Source organism: Triturus cristatus, chromosome 3_2, assembly GCF_964204655.1.
Source record: "Triturus cristatus chromosome 3_2, aTriCri1.1, whole genome shotgun sequence".
NCBI lineage: Eukaryota > Metazoa > Chordata > Amphibia > Caudata > Salamandridae > Triturus > Triturus cristatus.
In genome coordinates, this window is record NC_140584.1 from 46,616,812 (window position 1) to 46,639,029 (window position 22,218).

General features: G+C 42.6%; 1 protein-coding gene across 1 annotated transcript in view; it reads left to right on the forward strand.

Annotated features, from left to right (window-relative positions):
• The window catches only part of LOC146856778 (protein CEPU-1-like), a 927,479-nt gene that overhangs the window by 885,598 nt on the left and 19,663 nt on the right, over positions 1 to 22,218 (forward strand). Inside the window, exons 6-7 of the mRNA XM_085647227.1 lie at positions 13,955 to 14,075; positions 16,247 to 16,398. Of these exons, the coding sequence (XP_085503353.1) occupies positions 13,955 to 14,075; positions 16,247 to 16,398 (273 nt within the window). The remainder of the gene's footprint in view (positions 1 to 13,954; positions 14,076 to 16,246; positions 16,399 to 22,218) is intronic.

Genomic DNA, 22,218 nt, shown 5'->3' on the forward strand with positions numbered 1-22,218 from the left:
CCAATGGGCTGCCAGTCTGTCCTCCACCAAATTACTTTAAATAGTACAAGAAAACAATAGGACGTTCATGCTGTTTCATGTCTCATTTCAAAATGGGCAGGAACTAGCACATCTCTTTTTCCTAGAACTTGGAGCTTAATTGCATTGTGAGACTAAAGTTCATTTTTGTTCTAAGATATTTAACTTTGTATGATGGCTAGGTCAGACCCTAAAATAGTGACATAGCTTCCTTTGGTGCAGCAGGTGCAGGGGCACCAGGAGCAAGAGGCTTGAGCGGCCCACTGAACTCTGAATATTGCTGTATTTCACAGTTCGAGCTGTGACCAGGCGTTCAATTTCCTTCACTGCACAAGGGAAAATTATACTTTGCCCACGCATTGCCCTAAATGGATAGATAGGTAAATAATTTTTTTTAATTCTTGATAGTCACTAAAGGTAGCTTAGTCTGGAGCACATTCAGTTTCATGATTTATCTGATGCTTCTGACACCAAGAAGCTTTGTGAAATTACTAAAAGCTAGATGGAAATGAGGACGTAAACCATTATTTAAAATTTGGTAGATGTGATTCTCCGGCAAAACGTGACAGATATCAGCATCTAACACATTTCATGTGCCATAGGCTCTAATAATATGGGAACATGGGTAATATGGTGGATAAGACGTCAATCACGTTTGTGACAAAGATCCCATCTTCCAAACTCTGAATAAGGCCCTTAGTTGTAACATACCGCAAGCCAGTTAAGACAACATTGCCTTACATTTACTTCTATAAATGCCTTGGCTCCTGCCCTGAGGATCGTGATCCAACCAGTTGAACATTTAACACTAAGAACAACTAATGTCTACATTGATGTTACAAAGCGTACCTTGAGGTGGAGAGTACATGATAAGGTACAGCCATGAAAGCAAGAGGTGAAACTTATTATTGTAGCACAGCTGTTAAAACTATCTCACAACTTCAGTTTTTACACATAACCATTAAGTCATTGCTATTTAAGTACTTTGGAGATAGACACTTTTTTTTCGATAAGCAAGGAGAATCTCTTGAATTTCATCCTTTCACCATACATGCTAATGGGTATGCAGAGGGAAGTTTCCTCTAATTTTATTAGTAAAAAGATAGAATCGCTAAAAGGTTCTTTTCACCATTGAGATTGACTTCTATGTATGAAATGCACAAAAACCACTGGAAAGCCATGGGAGAGTTTGTGGATTTTCCAATAAAATTGGTTGTGGATTCTGCAAAGAAGCAGAAATGTTAAAATAGTTGTAGTTCCCCATATCCCTAATTTTGCTCCTCATTTGCCAAATCAATAATGGAAATTTTAGTGACCTCGATGGTGATCCTGAGACTCAAGACCCTCTTCCTGCAGTAGCCTACCTAGGGTGTCATTTGGCCTTATGCAAGCTAAGAAGATTGGCCATTTTACCCCTTGGTTTTAATTAATTGGCATATTTTGGATGCAGTGGGCCACTCACAACCATGGACACCATTGCCACTACAGCTGCTTTACTAATGATAGGTGTGTCTTTTCTTAAATGTCTTCAAATTCCTCATTCTATGTGATTCTATTTTCTTTCCTTCCTCTGTCCCTCTTTCCTCACATCTCATTCCAGGCTATCACTGTCCCTTCTCCCTACCTACATCCACACGTTTGCCCCTTTTTCTCAGCCTTCTTTAGCTCCTCTCTCTCTTTTTTAATTGTTTTTTCCTTCTCCTTACTCTCCTTAGCCCTTTTCTTTTTTCCTTTCAATCTTTGCTCTCTCCCCTTCAGACGATTAGTCTAGCCTATCGATAATCTAGCCTTCTACATTTACTGTCCCTGTTTCCAGATCTTGTGTCTACCTTTTACCTTTGCATCTACATCATGTCTTCAATTTTCTCCCTCTCATCTCTTTCTCAATGCTCGATTTCCTCCCTTGCTTCTGTTTTCTTTATCCTCCTCTTCTCTGTCTTCTATAGACTTCATCAGGAGCTCCATGTAAAGCACTTCTCAATGCTCCATTCTCCAGTGCCGGCCTGGACCTGTCTCGCTGTCTCTCTTTTTTGCTTCTCATGACTCTGATAGTGGACAAACCTTTGGGGTAACTCACCCTCCCACTGTGTTTTGGAGCCAGGTTGATTCGAGAAACTAAGGAAGGGGGTATATCAGGTGTCAGGTTAATCTAATTGTGACATGAAATGTCCCTTTAAAGTATAACTAATCATTAGGCACAGCGTGAGGCAATCTTCTCAAGGGAAGGCCATCAGCTGTCTACACCCAAGCCCTTTGTCCTCTATCTGGGAGCAATCCAAATGTCACCACAGGCGAGTCATCCAGTTGCCATGTGACAGTTCATTGCTTACAAGCTTTAGGCAGAAAAATTGTAACCTTTTAGAAGTGCCTTTTGTTCCACAGAAAGACAAAATTTTACTTTGACATTAAATTTGATTTTGAATAACTATAAAAAATAAGTTCTTGAATCATACCACTAGACGCTACGCATCCACATTTAGCATTTATAAAATGAAAAAATGTAGCCCAGAGTATCCATATGAAAGCAGTCACTCTTGCTACAGTGATAATAGCTTTTGGGGATATTTCACTGTAAGGAAATGTTCAACATTAACTTTTCCATGCCCTACTTTTAATGACCATGCATCATGCTTTTGTGGGTTGTAAGGCCTATTTCGAGGTGACTTAATATTACGGTTGCACAGAACTCATGGAATTTGACTCCATGGAAGTACCTTCCTTTTTTAATACAAAAAAGAAACCCCTAGGGGAGGCCCTGGACAGCCCAGAAGACAGGGTCCAATGTATTTAAAATGTAGGGCATGTACATATCCTGGTAGTGAAAACCTCTTAAATTCGCTTTGTACTACTGCAAGGCCCCTCTCCCCCATAGGATAACATTGGAGTTGCGTTATTGCATTTTATATGTTCAATTTCCAAATGGAAGAAGATAACCAGTTCATGTTTGGTATCTCTGTAATCACAACTTAAAATCCTAACTTATGGTGAAGTTTGATTTTAAATTGCAATTCTGACAATGCCACTTTTAGAAAGTTTATGTACGCCAGGCCTAAGGTTATAGCCTCCAAGTGCACTATGCTTAAGCACTCCAAAGGGGTGTATCACATTATACAATAAGTAATCAGATATGACACGTAAGTACATATACTGTGAAACTTTTAACAAAAACCAGTACAAAGCTTTTTTCAAAGTGAATATCAAAAACAATAATGTTGGTTGCTCAAAAAATTATTCTATTATTGAGCAGACTTAGTATGTCTCCTTTGGAGAACTTCATTTAATCATACAAAATGTCAGTTGCGAGCTTCTTGAATATTGTGAAGGAATCCCAATGCATTTTGGGCATAAAAACCTGACCTTCTTCAGGAGAGAACTACAAGCAAATAAACATAGAGTCTAGATTTATACAGAAATGGTGCAACACTATTATAACAGTACAAACATAAATAGAGCACTGGTCCATTACCAAATGGATTGTGGACAACAGTAACCAATAATAGATGTTGAACTCACAGGACTTTAGATAAAGTTTAGAGAAATGAAAGAACAAGAGTGAAAACCACCACCGAGTCTGACAAAACGTGATTGATGACAACACCATTGTGCGAATCATAATATGTTTTATGATAAGAATCTGAAAAAAAGGTTGTGCAACTATAAATGAGAAAGTGCTAAAGAATGCAGAGTACCACCCCGTGTGGATTAGCATTCAACGTAGGTGAAACGTGTCTTGCCAATAATCACCATTACCTTGAAGCTCTGACACAATTCAAGTGGAACAAAATGTATCTCATCCACACTATGAGAGAAAGAGAACCAATGTCAACTTCCATGAATATTCAAACTAGAAAGAGACAAGTGCAAAAAAATCCACCGAAACGGAAATCAGACTCACCATCAATTAAGACACGAGACTCTGTGTCTCCTGGTCGATGGTAGCGTAGAAGGGTTAATTGTTAAGTAATCGGCTGCACAAAGCCTAGACACGAAGTAATCGATATAAGCGCATTAAGCATGTGCGTGACATTCCGATTTGCAGGGCATGCTTTTACATTTGAAAAAGAGAGAACCAGTGCCATGTTCCTGCGATTCTTATCTATAACTCATGCGCACTTCCAAACTTCAACAAGCCTTCTCCCGAAGTATCGTCAACCCGCGGCTGAGTCCGATACGTTCTTTTGACGAATCTTGCGCTGGAACGTGACGCGGAAGTGATATCTGCGAGCGGCCTTCAAGGCACAGTGCTGGTGACTTGCGGTGCGTAAACAAATGTCTCTCAATAAAGTTGAGAAAAGTGTTGAAATCTAATGTGTAGTTAGTAGCCATGAGGAAGTGCATGCTTAAAAGAAAGTGATGATATCAGTGCTAACACGCAGACAGAAAAAAGGAAAAATAGATAATGTGATGTAATCTATGAAGAGCTCAAGAGTCAAATGTAAAAACATGCACGCTGCCTACATACAGGTATAATACAATATGCGTAGCTGACACATCGGTTAGAGAATCTTCAACCTAACAAAATATGGGCAAAATGTTGATATAAGAAAGCGAGTATAAAGAATTCAATTTATACACATGATAACAGACGGTAAGTGTAACAAATGAGATCCCCTCGCAATGCTCGTATATTGACATAATTTGTAGCTCACAAATTACACAGTAAATGACCCACATGACGAGAAGGTCAAATGACAACTGTCTGGATAATCAGCTGCCGAATATGTTACAACTGACAAGATGAAAAAAATGACTACATGGCTGCCCGCAGTACTAGATCATGACATGCTGTTTAGCGTCAGGGATGACAGTACATATGTGGTTCAATATTGAAGTTTAACAATGGTCATGCTTAACGCTGTTGCTAAAAAATCACTAGTGGCAACTTGAGAGATAAACAGCATGGACATGGATGTACATGTCCCTCTACTGACAATTGATACATGCATATGAGACTATGGTGCATAGTGATCAAGGAAATCCGAATTGAACAAATGATGCGTACCAGAACCAATACTCAAAAGAACTTATACTTAAAAAAATTGCAAGACCTGGCAGAGTGTAGTTACATCCTAGGGGAAGGGGTCAAAGAAAACAGGAGAATTCCATTTTAACATTAAGCCCTTTGGGTGTCAATGTGTCCAGATAGTGTATCCAGGTGGACTTACGTTGGGACAAGTATTTAGACATGTCTCTGTCGGCATGAGTTAACACAGTTAAACCAGTTTCTAGAATGGTGAAACGGAGCTGAGCTATCATATGGTGATGTTCATGCCAATGAACCGCTAAAGGTGAGGTGATGGTTTTGGTCCTTATGAGGCTTTTGTGTTCAGTAATTCTTGTGCATTAAAGTCTTTCTGTTTTTCCCACATAGTGTAGGCCACATGGAGAACGTATGGTATAGACGACGAAATGACTCGTGCAATCAGCAGTGTACTTTAATTTGAATTTTTTACGTGACCATGGGTGAGATGGAGAATCCCCAGGGAGCACATTATTAATATTATGCCTTGGTGTGATATATTAATTTCAGAAACTGCTTGATTTAGAAGCTCCTTTAAGTTCCGAGACCGCTTGTAGGCAAAAATAGGTATATTGGCAAATAATCAGCGGAAATCCGGTTCAGACTGTAAAAGCCCCCAGCGTCTAAGAATCACTTGCTTGATTGCCATAGATGATGTAGAAAAGGTGGTTACTAAAACTTCTCTATTGAGTAGTTGTTTGATCTACTTGTGAAGCAAAGCCTCTCTTTGTAAATTCTGTGCTCGTTGTTCTGCCTCGTCAACAATCTCTTCTAGATATCCTCAAGATAAGAAGCTACTTCTGGTTTCATGCATGGATGCAGTCAACTTAGATGCATCAGAGGTGATGCGTTTGACGCAGAGAAATTGTGAATAAGGAAGATGACGCTTGAGTGATGCTGGGTGAAAACTGGTGAACATTCATGAATTGTTGCGGTCGGTTGGTTTTCTTGTATATGGAGGTAATGATATTTGTACCGTCCAATTCAATATTAAGGTCCAGGTAAGAGATGTGATGTTGATCAATGGTGTAAGTAAACTTAATCCTGGGGTGTCTGGTGTTGAGTAACATCAGGTTTTCTGTCAGCTTGTTCTTCGATCCCTACCATACAACTAGAATGTCGTCTATATATCTTCTGTAGAGTATAAGATGGTCAGACCATTCCGGATCAGATAAAATGTGGGTCGATTCGATTTGCATCATAAAGATGTTAGCGCAGCTGGGAGCACCAGACAAAACCCATGGAAGTTCTATTCGTCTGGAGGAAATATCTGTCCTTCCATCTAAAATAGCTGTGAAACAATGAGAATTGGAGAAGTTCCGGTAAAAACACCTTGTTAGCTCGAATGTCTTCTTGGCCCATTCCACCGCTTCAATACCCTCAAAATGAGGGATGAACGTGTATAGGGCTGTCACGTCGATTGAGCATTGCCAGGTCTCAGTTAGGGGCGGTATAGCAATTTCTTGAAGAAACTACAGCAAATGGGTGGTCTACTCAATAAAAGAAGATGTTTTTGAGCAACCAACATTATTGTTTTTGATAATCACTTTGGAAAAAAGCTTTGTACTGGTTTTTGTTAATAGTTTCACTGTACTCCCTCTCCCCCCTCATCTCTGCCTGCTCAGGCTCCTGCCAACATGGAATTAACAATCATATATCTAAACACTCGGTCGTTAGTCCGTCATCAACTTGACATTTGCCACCTTCTGGACGTTGACCGACCAGATATTCTACTTATAACTGAGACCTGGCTGAACGAGGATTCCTCCCCTGACATTTTGGCAGCCATTCCACCTGGGTATTATATTCTTCAAGCCAACCGCCCAGCTGGGAAACCGGGTGGCGGCGTTGCCGCCATTATTAAACTTCCCCTTAGGTTTACCTCCCTTTCCCTACCCGATATCCCTCAGGTTGACTACCTAGTTATCCGCTTTGAATCCTCGGTGTCTCCTCTTACCTGCGTCTTGGTATACCGCCCCCCCAACATATGCCAAATTTCTCTTTGCTCTTTGGCGACTTACTCTCCCAGCTTATTATTAACTACTCCAAACTTCTGGTTCTGGGAGATTTCAACTATTGGCCATCAGACGCCTCTGAATGCTCTTCTTCTCTGGCTTTTACCGACCTATTAACTGGGCTCAACGGCCTCCAACATATCCATATGGCTACTCACTCTAAGGGCCACACTCTTGATCAAGTGTGGACCTATAATCTAGGTATTAAGTCGCTCACAATTACACCTTGTCATTGGTCTGATCACTTTTTAATTTCTTTCTCCCTCCTGGTCCCTCCACCGCCTTCTCGCAGCCGAGGCCCTAGCCTCTTGGCCCGCAATTGGAATAAAGCAAACCTTGACTCATTTTTTACATCTCTTACATCCTCGGCTCTCCCTAGTTCCGGCTCCATAGACTCCCAAGAAGTCGCACTTGCTAAATGGCTGGAGTCCGCCAGCGATAAGGTTGCCCCCCTTAAGACAATTAGAACTAAGCGTCCCCATGACGCACATCGATGGTTCTCGGACAGCCTTAAATCTCTAAAATTGGGACTCCGCCAAGCCGAGCGCCGTTGGCGCAGAAACTACGATCACTCAGGAAAGCTACAATTCCTAAAACTCTCCGGCGAATACAAACAGGCCATTTCAGCTGCAAAAAAGGCCTACTTTTCTACCAAAATTCTTAACTCTGCACAAAAATCAAAAGAAATTTTTGCTATTGTGGAGGAGCTCTCACATCCTGATAGGGTGACCCTCAAACCCCTCCCATCTCAGGCTCTCTGCAATTCCCTCAATCAATTTTTTATTGACAAAATCAGTAAAATCAAACACAGTATCCTCTCTGGATCCCCGGTGATGTTCCCTACTGATATCACTCCCTTTTCTAATCCCCACTCTCTTACTCAGTTTCCCCCTATACTTGAATGCGACTTTCTTTCTCTGCTTAACAAAGTCTCTTCTGGTTCTCCCATCGATTGCTGCCCTCCTGCGATCCTCCGCGCTGCTTTTTCAGCTTGCCCCACCCCTCCACTAGCCCTCCTGAACAATTCTCTTCTGTTCGGTGAGGTACCTAGCCAGTTTAAGAATGCTGAGGTGGTTCCTGTTTTAAAAAAACCTAATGCCGATCCTACAGTTATGGGCAATTTTCGCCCTATTTCCCTTCTCCCTTACCTGAGTAAGGTACTTGAGACTCACGTGACTGGAGTCCTCACCTCTTTTATTGAAGAGTCTAATTTCTTAGACTCCCAGCAAGCCGGGTTTAGACCTGCTCACTCGACGGAAGCAGTTATACTCTCTGTCATGGAGGAACTCCGTAGAGGTGCCGACTCTAATACCAGTCAAGCCCTGATCCTCCTAGACCTTTCGGCGGCCTTTGACACGGTCGACCATACCATCTTGGCCGACCGTGTCAAAGAGGCAGGTATCAGTGGGACGGCCCTTAGTTGGGTTCGTTCCTTTCTGACTAACCGCCATCAATCTGTGCGGCTCTCCCAGTTTTCGGCTGACAAAATGCGGCTTACCTGTGGCGTTCCACAGGGCTCGTCTTTGTCACCACTTTTATTCAATTTGTATCTTACTCCCCTCATTCGCTCCCTCCGGGGAAGGAATGTCACTGCATTTAATTATGCAGATGACATTCAGCTTGTTTTCAACCTTGACTCATCTGACGAAGCAATTCAAGATTTCCAACTCACCCTTTGTCATATCAGTGATTGGATGGGTGCTCACCACCTCAAGCTTAATCCCGACAAGACTGAGCTTGTTCTTGTCGGTGGCCCATCCAACCCCTGGAATTCGATGTTTTGGCCCCCTTCTCTGGGTCCTTCTCCCTGCCCGGTTGACAAGGTGAAAAGTCTGGGAGTCTACATTTCCCACGATCTCTCTATGAAACACCAGGTCAGTGCCACTGTGTCTTCTTGCTTCTTCCAGCTTAGGAAGATTCGGAAAATAGCCCACTTCTTGACCACCGAGGCCCTCACTCTGGCACTACTGGCATTAGTCATTTCTCGAATTGACTATGCCAATGTTCTGTATGTAGGCATCCCACAGTATCAAATTAAAAGACTGCAGCTGATACAGAATCAGGCTGCTCGCCTGATCTACCACTGCCCCAAACATTCTCACGTCCACCCTCTGCTCAAAGCCTTGCACTGGCTCCCTGTATCGGAGCGTTGCAAGTTTAAACTTGGCTGTCTGATTCATAAATCTCTGGCCGGTTTTGGCCCTTCTTTTATTTCTTCTCTTTTGCATCCCTATGTTCCCTCTAGGCACCTTCGCTCCTCTCATCACGCGCTCCTCCAGACGCCAAGGTTTAGGCGCAAAAAACACGGTGGCCTCAGATTCTCTTTTCTAGCTCCCTCCTTCTGGAATTCACTCCCGTTGGATATTAGACTTTCTCCTTCTCTCCCTCACTTTAGATCCCTTCTCAAAACCCATCTCTTTCACTTTATCTATACATAAGCCCTCTTTTTTCTTTTTTCTGCCTCTGCTCAAGTAAGTGCTTAGCGCCAAGAAACCGTCCGGTGTAAGTTGCGCTCTATAAGAATTTTTTACATTACATTACATTACATTACTTGTCATATTTGATTACTTATTGTATAAATGTGATACACTCCTTTGGAGTGTTTGAGCGTAGTGCACTAGAAGGCTATGACCTTAGGCCTAGTGTACATGCACTTTTAAGTAGGGGGTGGGCTCTACCTTCTCCTCAGGTGCACACCAAATTTAATATAATTGACATTATTATTAGCATTTGCAGTGTCGTCTGTTAAATTTAGTGCATACCAGCTGTTTTTTGTTCACTTTTAGAAAGTTGGCATCTTCCTGCCTGAGTCAGTTAGTGCCTGTAGCCTGTCTCTGTTCACATAAATGAGCGTAGATGACAGTTGAGCTTTGTGTATTCCTCCTAGAGAGACACAAAATGTGGAGCTTAAGAATACCTGGAAGTCCCATTACTGGCAGGAATGGAGGGAGGAGCTGAGCACAGCTACACTTAAACCTGAATAGGCTGTGTCCTCCCTCCACTCAAGGTTCTGCATACCCCTTGTAGTTTGTTTAGAGCCAGGACCGGGAAGGCAAAATGCCTGGGGACTTCTGGAAGCTTCTCCCCCACTTCAAAGTCACAACTGGGTACGAATACTGGACCTCAGGCACCAGCTCTTAAGTGCACTTCTAGAACCGTGGATACTCTGCCAGGAAGAAGGACTGCTATGCTGCCACAAGGACTGCCACTCTGCTCTTCTGCTGCTCTGAAGGTACTGCTACCCTGCTGTGCTGACCTGCTGCTAGCTGCCCACTTGCCTGGTGAAAAGGACTGGACCTGGATCTCTTGACCTCAGAGTGACTCCAAGGACTAGTTGGCTCACCTCTTAATCTGAAGCCTCAGGGACATAACAGGGTTCCAACAGTGTTGCATCTGCACCTGGCCACTGCCATCTGTGAGTCTAGCCTGTCAAGTGGTGGCACCCCAGTCCTGGACCTTTGGACATGGGCTTAAGGTGCTCTGCCAGCCTCTGTGGACACAGCGGAACTGCCTCAACCCTTTGCAGTACTGACGCATCTCTGCTGCTGCATGGATTTGACCCGTCGCTATGACTCGCATCACTATTGCAACACACAACTAACCCGATTCACAGAACTAACTTAAGACAAAATCATAAACTTACTACCATTTTGGTATTCACAGAAGGCACTTACTCATTTTGGTATTCACAGAAGGCACTTACTCATCAATGAGTAAGTGCCTTCTGTGAATACCAAAATGAGTAAGTGCCTTCTGTGAAAACCAAAACGAGTAAATGGTAGTAAGTTTAGGATTTTGTCTTAAGTTGGTCCTGTGAATCGGGCCCAACACCTTCGGAACCACCACTGCGTGACTTATCTTTGGCTCAGGACCTCACATCGCTCGTTGACAACTGCGTCAATGACAATGCCAGACTCCACATCACAGCCTCGCAGCTCTTTGGAATTAACGCATCACCCTGACAGCACACCTAATCCTCGATGCTGGACTACACATCGCTAGTCCCGTTACTGGATCCTCGACGACAATGCAGACCCTTGCATCACAGCCTTGCTTCATCCTGTATCCAACGCATCAGCAGCACAACACATCTTCAATGAGGAGCCTCGCAGCACTCCACAAACCAGGATTTAAGGTGCTTTGATCAGCGGGCCTAACTGGATCCCTGTAAGCCGACCTGCCCTCCATCACAGTCGGCCTACACCTATGACTTTGTCCAGTTTAGGCACGATCAGTTGGCGCTCTGTGCTTTTTGGCTCTATTTTTATTCAAATCTTTAAAATGTAATATCTCTGCTTCTACTGATTAGATGTTTGTCATTTTGATCTTATTTTATTTATTAAATTAATCTCTATATGTCAGGTGTGGAATCGTTTTGTGTGGTGTTTTCCTTATTTTACTGTTAGAAGCATTGCAAAAATACGTTACACATTGTCTTCAAGTTAAGCCCGACTACTCTGTGCCAAGCTACCAGGGGGTTGAGCACAGGTTAATTTGGGGTTTGTTCATGCCTTTCCCTGATAAGGATTGTGTTTACTGCTTGACTAGGGTTCACACCCCAGTCAACCAATAACCCAATTTCTCACAATGTGCGGCTACCCTGCTTCACGCAGCGGTAGTCTCTCATGTGCAGCCTGCTAACTTGCTAACATGGGTGTGCATATGTGTTCATGTGCAACAAGCCTAGTGCCCCTTACCCTAACTGTGCAATAGCTGCCTTATCTTAAAAAGCAGACACTGGTGATAAACATACTCTGTCCAGTTATCGTGAGTGAGACTCAGATAGTGAGTCTCACTAAAGCATATCAGTAAACTTGCACCTTTGGTACTTGCACCTGTTTCTGCGTACTCAGGGCATTTTTGGATTGAGCCTTTCAGATAGCGCAAGATGTCTGGTTGCAAAAGACCTATTGTGGATTTACCATGAACTTACTGGGGACTGCAGCCATCACATTCCTAGGCATTGGTTGGTTTTATTATCACCCTCATTTGCTTGTATGAGGAACGGCATATAGTACACCAGAGGTATAGGTTGGACTACATGATCCCTCAAGGATGTGAGACGGAATAGGTGGCGGCACACGGACAGACCATGAAGAGGGGGAGGTAGTGGGAGGGGGTATTTAACTCCGTTTAGGGAATAAAAGTACAAATACATGCCAAGGCTCTTTAGAGACCTTAATAATTCATATGAATGATTCCACGTTGTTACATTCATTGCATTATAATTGCTATGCTGTGTAAATGATGGATACGAGGATGAATGTATATTTACTTACGGAAAAAGATGGGTCAATGCTACACCTAAATGAAAATGCCATGAATATTTGGTATAATGTAATGTACTCTGAATAATGGCTCAATAAAGTTTGTTATAAAAAAAAAATCACCCTCATTTGCTAGCTTTTTTTTTCTTTATCCTACCTTTTCCATCTTGTGTTTGTTCCCCCCCCCTCCCACCCCCCTGGAGCACAGCCCCCTTTACCATTTCTCTGATTGGCTAGGTTTGTTTGTGTCCAAAACAGTATTACTGTTTAAGCACACATTTTGTGTGTTCGCTCCAGCAGTCTGTGTTTTTTTTTAAACCTTTCACAAACCACAGAAGCAAATAATATACATGTGCTTTTTAGGCCCCTCTGAATTGGTAATAATACAACCTATCAGCCTGTTATTTCCCATTCGACGGTGCCCAACGCGTATCATAATGGGTGCAAATTACACACCCATGCATTTGCACACTCCGCGCTACTTCAATGCGTATACGGACAATTTGCACCTATTTTTTGCTGCCCGAATTTGATCAGATGCCAATAGACTTTATAAAAGTTTAATTATTCGCTACTTGCCCTTGTTTTCTTTTCTCTCACATCACCTTTTCACTAATCCTTCATATTCAGCTGTTTCACTCCTTTATATACTCTTGGGGTTGATAAAAGTATACATTCGTTATCTGTCATAGGCGCCAAGAACCCTTCAGGTGAACATGCGCCTTACAGACATGTTTCTAACGTCACATCACTTGCTGTCCATGGAAAATGACATAACAAACATGGCTGTTCATGTTTTAAGGGTTGATTATGTTACCTTTGCCACTCTTTCGACGTTTGTCCTTAATTTGTAAGTGTCACTCTTTGTTTGCACCTTATCTTTATTCACAAGACCTTTCTGTCAAATTGCAATTTATAATAATCATGTATATCCCGTTTCTCTGTGTTTCTGTTTTCCATTATTTCACATCTCTTCATTAGAGCGATATTTTCCCAGATGTTTTCCTCCATTATTCATATCCGTATAATGGGTTTTCATTATTCTGCAATATTGCTTTTGTCTTCTAAACATCCTTCAACAGTGATGATTTGAAAGAATCGCAAGTTTAATAACGTGTGCTTAAAAATGTTTTCAAATGTTCCTAGTTCTCGTTTTCTGGCCTTGCGGATTTTTGGGGGTATTTTCAGAATACCTATTAATGACCAGCTCGACTTCATGTCAGGGCTCAGATTTTATAAACTTTCCACTGGCATTTTTCATGGCTGACTAGTACAAAATAATATTTGCACTCACTATCAGGTGCAAAAATCATATGGGCAACCACCACAAGGAGTCAATCAATCAGGGAATTGTAAGCGAGCTACTCACCCGTGAGGGTCTCAAGGTGCTGAGTAGGGGGTGGTCCGCAGATCTGTTTAGCCGAAGAGCCAGGTCTTGAGGGTCTTCCTGAAGGTGATCAGGGAGGGGGCGCGTCTGATGTCTGCCAGTAGCTCGTTCAAGGAGTACGACTTGTATGTTTGAACAGGCCGGTTAGTGAAAATCCAATGTTTGCACCGATGGGTCACTGCAAATTAGGATGTGGTATTCTGTACTGATGATTAAAGTTGCAAGCACATGTCTTTGTTTTCCACAGATCCTCCGTACATATCAGTAGCCAGGAACACTGGTGTCCCTCTCGGGCAGAAGGGGATTCTTCAGTGTGAGGCATCAGCAATTCCTCATGCCAACTTCTCCTGGTACAAAGAAGACAAAAGGTAAATAAAGACCTCCACAAGTGGGAGATACCAATGTGAGAATCCGGGTGGTTGGATTGAACTTGAATCCATCGACCTCCTGTAGAAAGAGCATTAGGGAATGTTCATGCATATGTTGCGACTGCCAATTTTGCATACTCTTCAAGTTGCCCTGTTCTTCATGATCTTGAGGCAAGGGAGTCAGGTCAGATTGAAAACCACTTCATCCAGTATTTTCCACCCCTAAGAGATACATGCACACTACTGTATTGTAGCATTTTTGTAGCCTCCTTCCCGGGAGAAGATCCCACATTGATTTATGGGAAATCCGGTAAATAGCTACTGATGATCATGATTGGTAGAGCATGTTTTCTAAAGGTGATCCATGGGGAAATTATTTTGACCCCAAGTGTGAGGCTCATAGGTGCCCCACAAACATGTTGCAGCAAATATGTGGCTGCTCTTGTACATGGTATGAAGGAGAGAGATGTTAGAAGGGTAGAGTGTTTCCAAACATTTATTTCGCTTTCCTCACCCCACTAATACCTATTTCTTATGTTGACTGTGCTTGCGCCTAGAATGGAATGAGCTTAATATATGAGAATTTTTTTTTTCTTTAGTGACTTTCCACTTTTACGATTATTTGAGCCCAACCATATTAAGAAACGTTGATCAACCTTATGCCTTTACACCTTGCCTTTAGGTGAGGTGACCAGTCAATTTGTAGAGCCTGCAGAGTATGGGTCTTTATATATCCGAACGTGACATTTTTCAGGTTTTCGCCAAGTGAAGCCAGAGGCTATTTATGTGAAATTGGCCATTCACCTGCCCAATTCCTATCTGTGTAAAACATAATTTCACAAATTACTCAATGAAGGTTGTGAATCTCACTTTTCAATGTATTGTTTCTGTTTAATTTACATATCATTTATGCTATCTTTTGTGTAATGATTTTCCTAGTAAAGTGCTTTGCTCCTCCTATACATACAAGTGAACTGTGAATAAGTGAATGAAATGTGAATAAACTAGATGAAATACAATCTAATTGAACACACTATTGGGTTTGCCAAGGTGCCTTTATCAATCACCTCCTTATCATTCTTTTTCATGATGGTTTGCGCCTATGTTAACTATGAGATGGTATTTTTGTTGCTCCCACACAAATGTAAGGACGATGACTGGCTTAGTTGTGCCCTTCTTAGCATAAGCCTGCAATTGTCAAGATGAGACCCATCATTCAAGCTTATGTCTGACTCTTCCTCTCTCCGTTTTCATACACATCTGTATGTTCTACATCATCAGCCTGCACATATCTCGAAGTCTCATCCAGAACTAATACCCTTTACCTGATTTTTTTTACCGAAATTGGAATTAGGGAAGCTTGTGCTAGGGGCTGGCTCTCATGAGATCAGTTTGTATCCTGTTTCAACAATAGCGACCTTGCGAGCTCTGGTTTCATGCCCCCCCCCTCTTAAAGGACTTTGTATGATGATTACATGTGATTTGTTTCTTTGTGATGTGGCACTAGTTTGCCCAGCCTTTATCCTGTTCTCGAGCTTAGTGCAATGTGTATGGCTGCAGGGTGAACCCTAACAGGGCTTTCCACTCACCAGCTGGTGGAGCTCAAAGAAGGAGCTAAATGCCCTACCGTAACCATTTCTGGTAGTGAATGAGATTGCAGTAGGCACTCCTCTTCTCCTCAGCATGTGAGCGCTGGCAAAATACTGTGTCCCAATGACAGTAATATGAGAAGTGTCTGGTAAGAAGGAAACTCCTGTGGGATGTTCCATGGTGATGTGGAAGCACATAGGACCAACAGAGAAGAGTGATTAGCCCTGAGGGATCCTCCAGAGGGTACAGTAACAGATCACCACTTTTTGTTGGGCCCTTCCACTTATAGCCACTGGGGGGTAGTTGGTTGAGGGATGGATGATTGGTTCAAAGTGGAGATGGAGATCCCAAGACGGTGGTGGGTCTCCTGTCAAACACATTTCCTGCAACTGATTGTTTTATTGTGATACGGTGAGATCACACACAGAAGTATCAAATTCATTCAGGTATTTGTGTGTTTGATTGGTATCTCCTCATCTCTTCGGCCCACGTCCATCAGGCTACTTTTAGTAGAAAACCCAACCCAATTCCCAGAACACACAGATCTTTCTTCATTTTTCTCTGTTTCTCTCCCTCTTTAGGCTGACAGAAGCAGAGAAGGGAGTGAGAGTTGAAAACCGAGACACACATTCCAGGCTTACCTTCTTCAACGTTACAGAGCAGGATTTTGGGAACTATACCTGTGTGGCTGTCAACAAGCTTGGAAATGCTAATGCCAGCGTAATACTCTACGGTAAGGAGGATAAGGAAAGGGGGGGCGGGCGCAGTGTGTATATAACTCTATGGCACTCTTTTTTGTGGCACAGAACAGTACTCACCAACAAGTACATAAATGAAACATTTCTAAATACATTTAAAGTTGGTGTTATGTATCTGTTTGAACAGTTGATTGTACTAAACAAAGCCAGCGTTCTAATTGAGACTTCACTTGCCTCCATTAACATACTTCCTCTTCTCTATTACTTGATAAAAAAACATTCCGAAATTCTCTCAAACAATTTATCGGACATATGTGTAGTTAAACCAATTCCTTTTGCCATGATCCTTTTCATATTTAATACCTATACATTAGTAGGTAATGGTTGAATCTGCATCATCTCCGAGTATTATGAAGACGTCCAGGTTCTGTAGTTGACTATTTATCCCCCATTCCCAGTGCCTGCCTAGCAAAGCCAATCATGGGTCTGCATTGAAAAAATTCCAAATTATTTTTCCAAGTGTGCACATATGGACTGAGTGTGTGTAATAATTTGGGTCATTAGTTGCAGAGCATGGGAGTCCCTCAGAAGTATTAAGTCCACAACCTTTTCTTTACTGGGAACCAATTACCTTATTGTACCACTTGACTCTCTCAGCGTAGCGCAGCAAAGCAGTCCAAGGCCTGTTCAGGACACGGGGTGTGGGCTAGTACCCCAGGCTCACTGGTACATCACAATAACACTCAATAAATCATAGCTGAGTCAGTGCTTTTTTTAATAAAAAGTAAAAGTACTTTATTACATTCGTACCACTAAAACTACTAAGCATTAATTAGAAATATATTTAATCAGGTAGATGGAAATACCTTGAAGACACGGTAAGACCAGTTCACACCCACATCAAGCCCTGAACCCATAAGCACAACCCCCATCTTGAGTAGAAACAACATCACAATGCAAGGGTGCATCATTACCAATATGGTAGACCTACTGGCTTGTCAGGATGTCACTACATTACTGAAGCAGATACATGGGATAATCCACCAGGTCAACACCATTTAAATCCACTATAATAGTATTAATATTCAGCACCATTCATTGTTGCATAAAACTATACTTTGTCAATCATCAGCATAGTTAAAGCAGGATGAATGACATGTCCCAAAGTCTTATTTCTAACTTTACACTGATGCCACTGCAACTTTAGAAGCAACCACCAACATACCCACACTCCAGAGCCAATCTACAAACATACAGGCTTCGGGAATGGACAAATAGTCATAAAACGTCTGCTGGGGGCATTACTGAAACCCCCTCATAGATTTAAGGCAACTTTTGGGAGCATCTTCTTGGAAGCTTACGCTACTTCGCCAGCCCCCCCAATTACACTCTAATCCATTGGTGATGCTCATGTCCTTCCTGGGGTACAACAAGGAGACAAATGGGCAAATGTTAGCCTTTTCCAAGAGCTTACGTGGCACTTCTAAGGTCCAGGTGATCAGGTTCAAGCATAATTTATTAGCGGCTTTGCCACTGGTATTTTTTGTTGATAGGGAGCTTCGCAGGACCCAGGTGCCTTTGCTTCACCATGGAGCACATGTAGGGCCCTGGGCTGTGTGGGGACCCCACTCCTTCCCAGTCCTGCCAACTCTCCGATCCGCTGATACAGAACAGTGCCAATGCAGGAACCAGCTTCTCCATTCTCCCACCCTTTTTCATACGTGTGGTGCAATCAGGCACGGTGGCCGGAGGAGACACACGCCTTGCTCCCAGGGCTCCCTGTCCTGCCCCTGGAGCCTCCTGGCTCTCTTTGGCTTTGGCCCTGGGTTGGGGGGGGCAGCTCAGAAGAGGTCTACCTGGGCAATCCTAAAGGTGTCAGACCCCGGGAAGGGACCTTGGGTCTGAAAATGGCTTTGAGGAGGGAGTACCAATCACTACCTCATCTAATTTAAAATAAAAATTCAGGTTATGAGGACCCCTGTGGGCCTGGCCCTTTTGGGGGGATTTTGAAGAATTTGAAGCGAAGCAGCATTTACTTTACTCTCACCCTAGTTCTAGGATATTGCTCAATTTTCAGAGTCCCAAAGTCCAGCTTTGAAGAGGTATAGTGGTGGTCTTCCTTCCAGCTGGCCATTATTCTGGCATCTCAGCCCCAGATTCATTGTATTATCAAGTGTCTCTCCCTAGTGCAGGGGTTTATAAGAGTGGGTGGGAAGTTCCAGAAGGTAGGCACCCCGCACAATCCTGGAGTGCCACGTCATCACTTAACGCATACCCCCACCTTCCTGCACAACATTTTTGGATATTGAAACATGGCAGCTTCAAGCCTCAGATCACCCACGAATGGAACAGCTGCCTGATCCCTTCCAATCAAAACTTTAAAGAGGAACACTCCAGAGGTCTGACCTTCCCCTTTTCTTTCTGCAGGCTTTCCCAGGCCAGGTACAGTTTGGGTAGATAATTAATACATGCAGATTAACTCCACATACCTTCTTTTCAAAGGAACCATGCCAAGATCTACTAAATGGCTCTATTTTGTGAGGAGGCCTTTGATCCTCCTGCAGGTCAGCAGTAATGAACTTGGTCTATTAGAGGAGACAAATTCCTGGAATATGATTATGGCTGAGGCAGGGAAATATCATAATTCTTAAAGTGCCATTCGGAGTACAGTTATCGTAAATGTGAGAGTGGATTCGCACTTGGTGTACATGCTTATCATAAGATTGATACCTAGCCGTTATCCCTAGGCCTACGTATGACAAACAGCAATGGCACAGATTTCGCTAATAAAGTAAAATGCAGTGAGCACACAACCTTTTCAGTTAGCACTACAGACTAACACTATGAATGCCCACTTACATCATAAGGCCTACACCAGCTTGACTTCAATACCTAAAGGGTCCCTTCTGCAACAGGTTACCTGTGCGCAGATTCCGGGCTGAGCTTGGCTGTAGTCTCAAACGCTCAGCCCACACAGCAAAGAAAACAGCAAAACATTTGTGCAGATTTTAGAGAAGTTAGGGCCAATCAAATCATATAATATAATATAACATATGATGTAATATAATACAATTGCTATTATTAATATTATAATGGTACAAACATTTTTATTATAATAATGATATATATATAATATTATCTGAAGATAGCCTGCTTGACCCAAAAAGATCTACACCATAAGACACGCTTACACCTGGCACAGAAGATCACAATACCAGGAGGCAAACACTCCCTTGGGAGAACTAGCTCCCTTCTGATAAAACCTTCAAAATTTTTACAAAAGAAGACCTACGACTGCAGTTTCTCAGACACCAGAGACTTTAGAAGGTTTGGATGGAGGAAGCACTCGCACTACATAAAGACCGCTATTGGTACGCGAGTTGTCCCCTGCTCACCCACGGTGGTATCGAACAGTGCATAGTTAATTTTTCCTTTGGCTATAGCTTAAGGGTTGTTATCTGTGTTGTAATGGGAAAGAGTTTCTCTAAGTACAGCACTCTGATACCGTGCGGTCTTGTTTGCGCCTCATAAAACTCTCTAAATAAATAAATATAAAGATAAAATGAATGACACTGTTTGGGATTAAATTAATGAAATACATTCTCCAAGGAAACAAAGAGAATGGATTTCAAGAGGTGAGACTTGAGATGACTTTCAGAATACAGATTAGAGATCGCTTCGATTTCTACGAAGAGATTTCCATACTGTTGTTTCCCAAACCTGTGAGTCTCTGTCCCTAATTGGTCACTTGATTCAGCCAGGGACCTTCTTATGATGAAACTCCACCAATCCAAAAATAGGACTCTCCACATTGTTCACTATTCTGTTACACGTTTATTGTGGGTGTGTTTTGTACCCAAGCACCGTTTCAATAACATATTACCACTTTTTTGCAAGTAATTGAGAATATTTGTGACATGCTGCCATGGTTTATTAACTGATCCAAAGTCAAGCAGCAGTGTTCTCAGTAACCTATAATTTGTTTTTACAGATTTCTGTTGTGGTCCCTGTAAAGCATATTAGTATAGCCAGGCATCGTATTTACGCACCAATTTATCACATTAGAACGGAATTACATGATTAAGTGAAGGTGAAATAAAAGAAAAAGTGATGATCTGATCACAGCATTAATCTGTGCATCTAAAGAAAGATCGGATTCTAGCTAAGCTACTGTCTTTTTCTCGAATCATGCCATGAACATCTAGTAACTGGTGAGGAGATGGGAGGTAAATGCAGTTATTTTTATTGTTGGGGCGCAGTCTTGTTTGTTTGAGCCCCATTGCTTGAGTCAGTTACTCCTAATCCTGTCACACAGGCTTAAGGCTACTCAAAGAACATGCAGCCTGATTTGGAGTCCCTGCGATAAACACATTTCCGAATTGCCATTCATTCTGTACCTTTCGTATTATGTAAGTAATTTTCCTCTGTGCTTCCCAGTCATGTGCTCCTCCAGCCCCTACCTGATGTAAATGGATTGACCCATTAACATTCCTGTCCCATCAGTGAGTAGAAAATGTCCCGAAACCTTACACCTTATCAATGGTGGTATGGCTTACTTGGCAACCTTCCCTTGACAGGCTGATAACAGTGGAAAGCTAGCACAGGTTTGGTAGAGTTTGTGACACATAGGGAAGTCCGTGTGACTTTATTATAGGTCTTGATGTGATCTGTCTCCAGGAGACATGGCCAAGTACAAACCGCGTTTTTTTTGGATGGTTACAAGACTTTTTTTCTGCCTGCAACCCCCAGTGGAGTGGGGGGATCAATGGGGGATTGATCCTTTTTTGTGTCCCTAGCGATCCATTGTGGCTTTAAGGTTTTACCTACGTAAGTTACCACTTAGCAAGCTCTTTTATTCTCCCTTGGGTCGAGTAAATTGCTCCTGTTGAATTTTTATAATGCCATCTCAGCGCCCCCAGGGGTTACCAACATTCATGAATTGGATTCATTTTAATGAAATTTGAAAGGATTCAATGTGTCAAGCACAAATGTTATGGCAGTTGGTGATTTTAGCGTTCATTTATGTGGGGACCTGAGGGACGAAGGAGTGCAGGCTCTAGGATGCTTCTGCATGACTGGAATGCACAAGGAACATACCCAACAGAGAACAAGTCATAACCCCATTTTAAATGAATTTGACCTGGCTTTAGCAATGTGTAAGTTGCCCCTCCGGGAAAAGGAGATCAACCCCAGCTTTACAGGGAGGGGTTGTGAGTCTTTTATTGATTTTATCTTTGTTTCTGCATCCTTCTTTTCTTTTCTTTTGAAATCTGTAATTTCCTCACACCTCTTTAGCGATCATAACCCGGTGTGCGCTACTATCTGTGGTTCCCTGTTGGCTCATTCTCCCAGGTTGGGGGTGAGGGGGACCTATATGGCCATTGGAGAAGGTAGTAGGCTTAAGTGGTCCCAGATAATTCCAGACTTTTTTTTATAATGCTCTTTACACCAGTGTAAGAACAATCTCGAAACTTGTATATCACCACATAAAATCCTACCTAGTACCCTGGAGGCCTTCTCTGAGATCTCCAATACCATTTCGGAACGTCTGATGGTACCAGCACTGCAGCAGCAGGGTATGCGGCCAAGGTGGGTTGACCCAGGCTGCTCCTGGGCTTTGAGAACCCTGAAGAGAGTTTGAGGGCCAAACCAAGGGATTCCACCTTAGGAATAGTCATAGCCTGTACAAACAAGAACTCACCTGACGGAAGAACATCATAAAGGAGGTGGCCTGGACAGAACTGATAGATGCCAGCATACTGAGGAGTGGCTCCAAATTCTGGAGAAACATCAACAATCCATTTTTCGCAGCAGATACCGGTGATGCTTTAGAGGCTCATCCAACCGAAGACAGC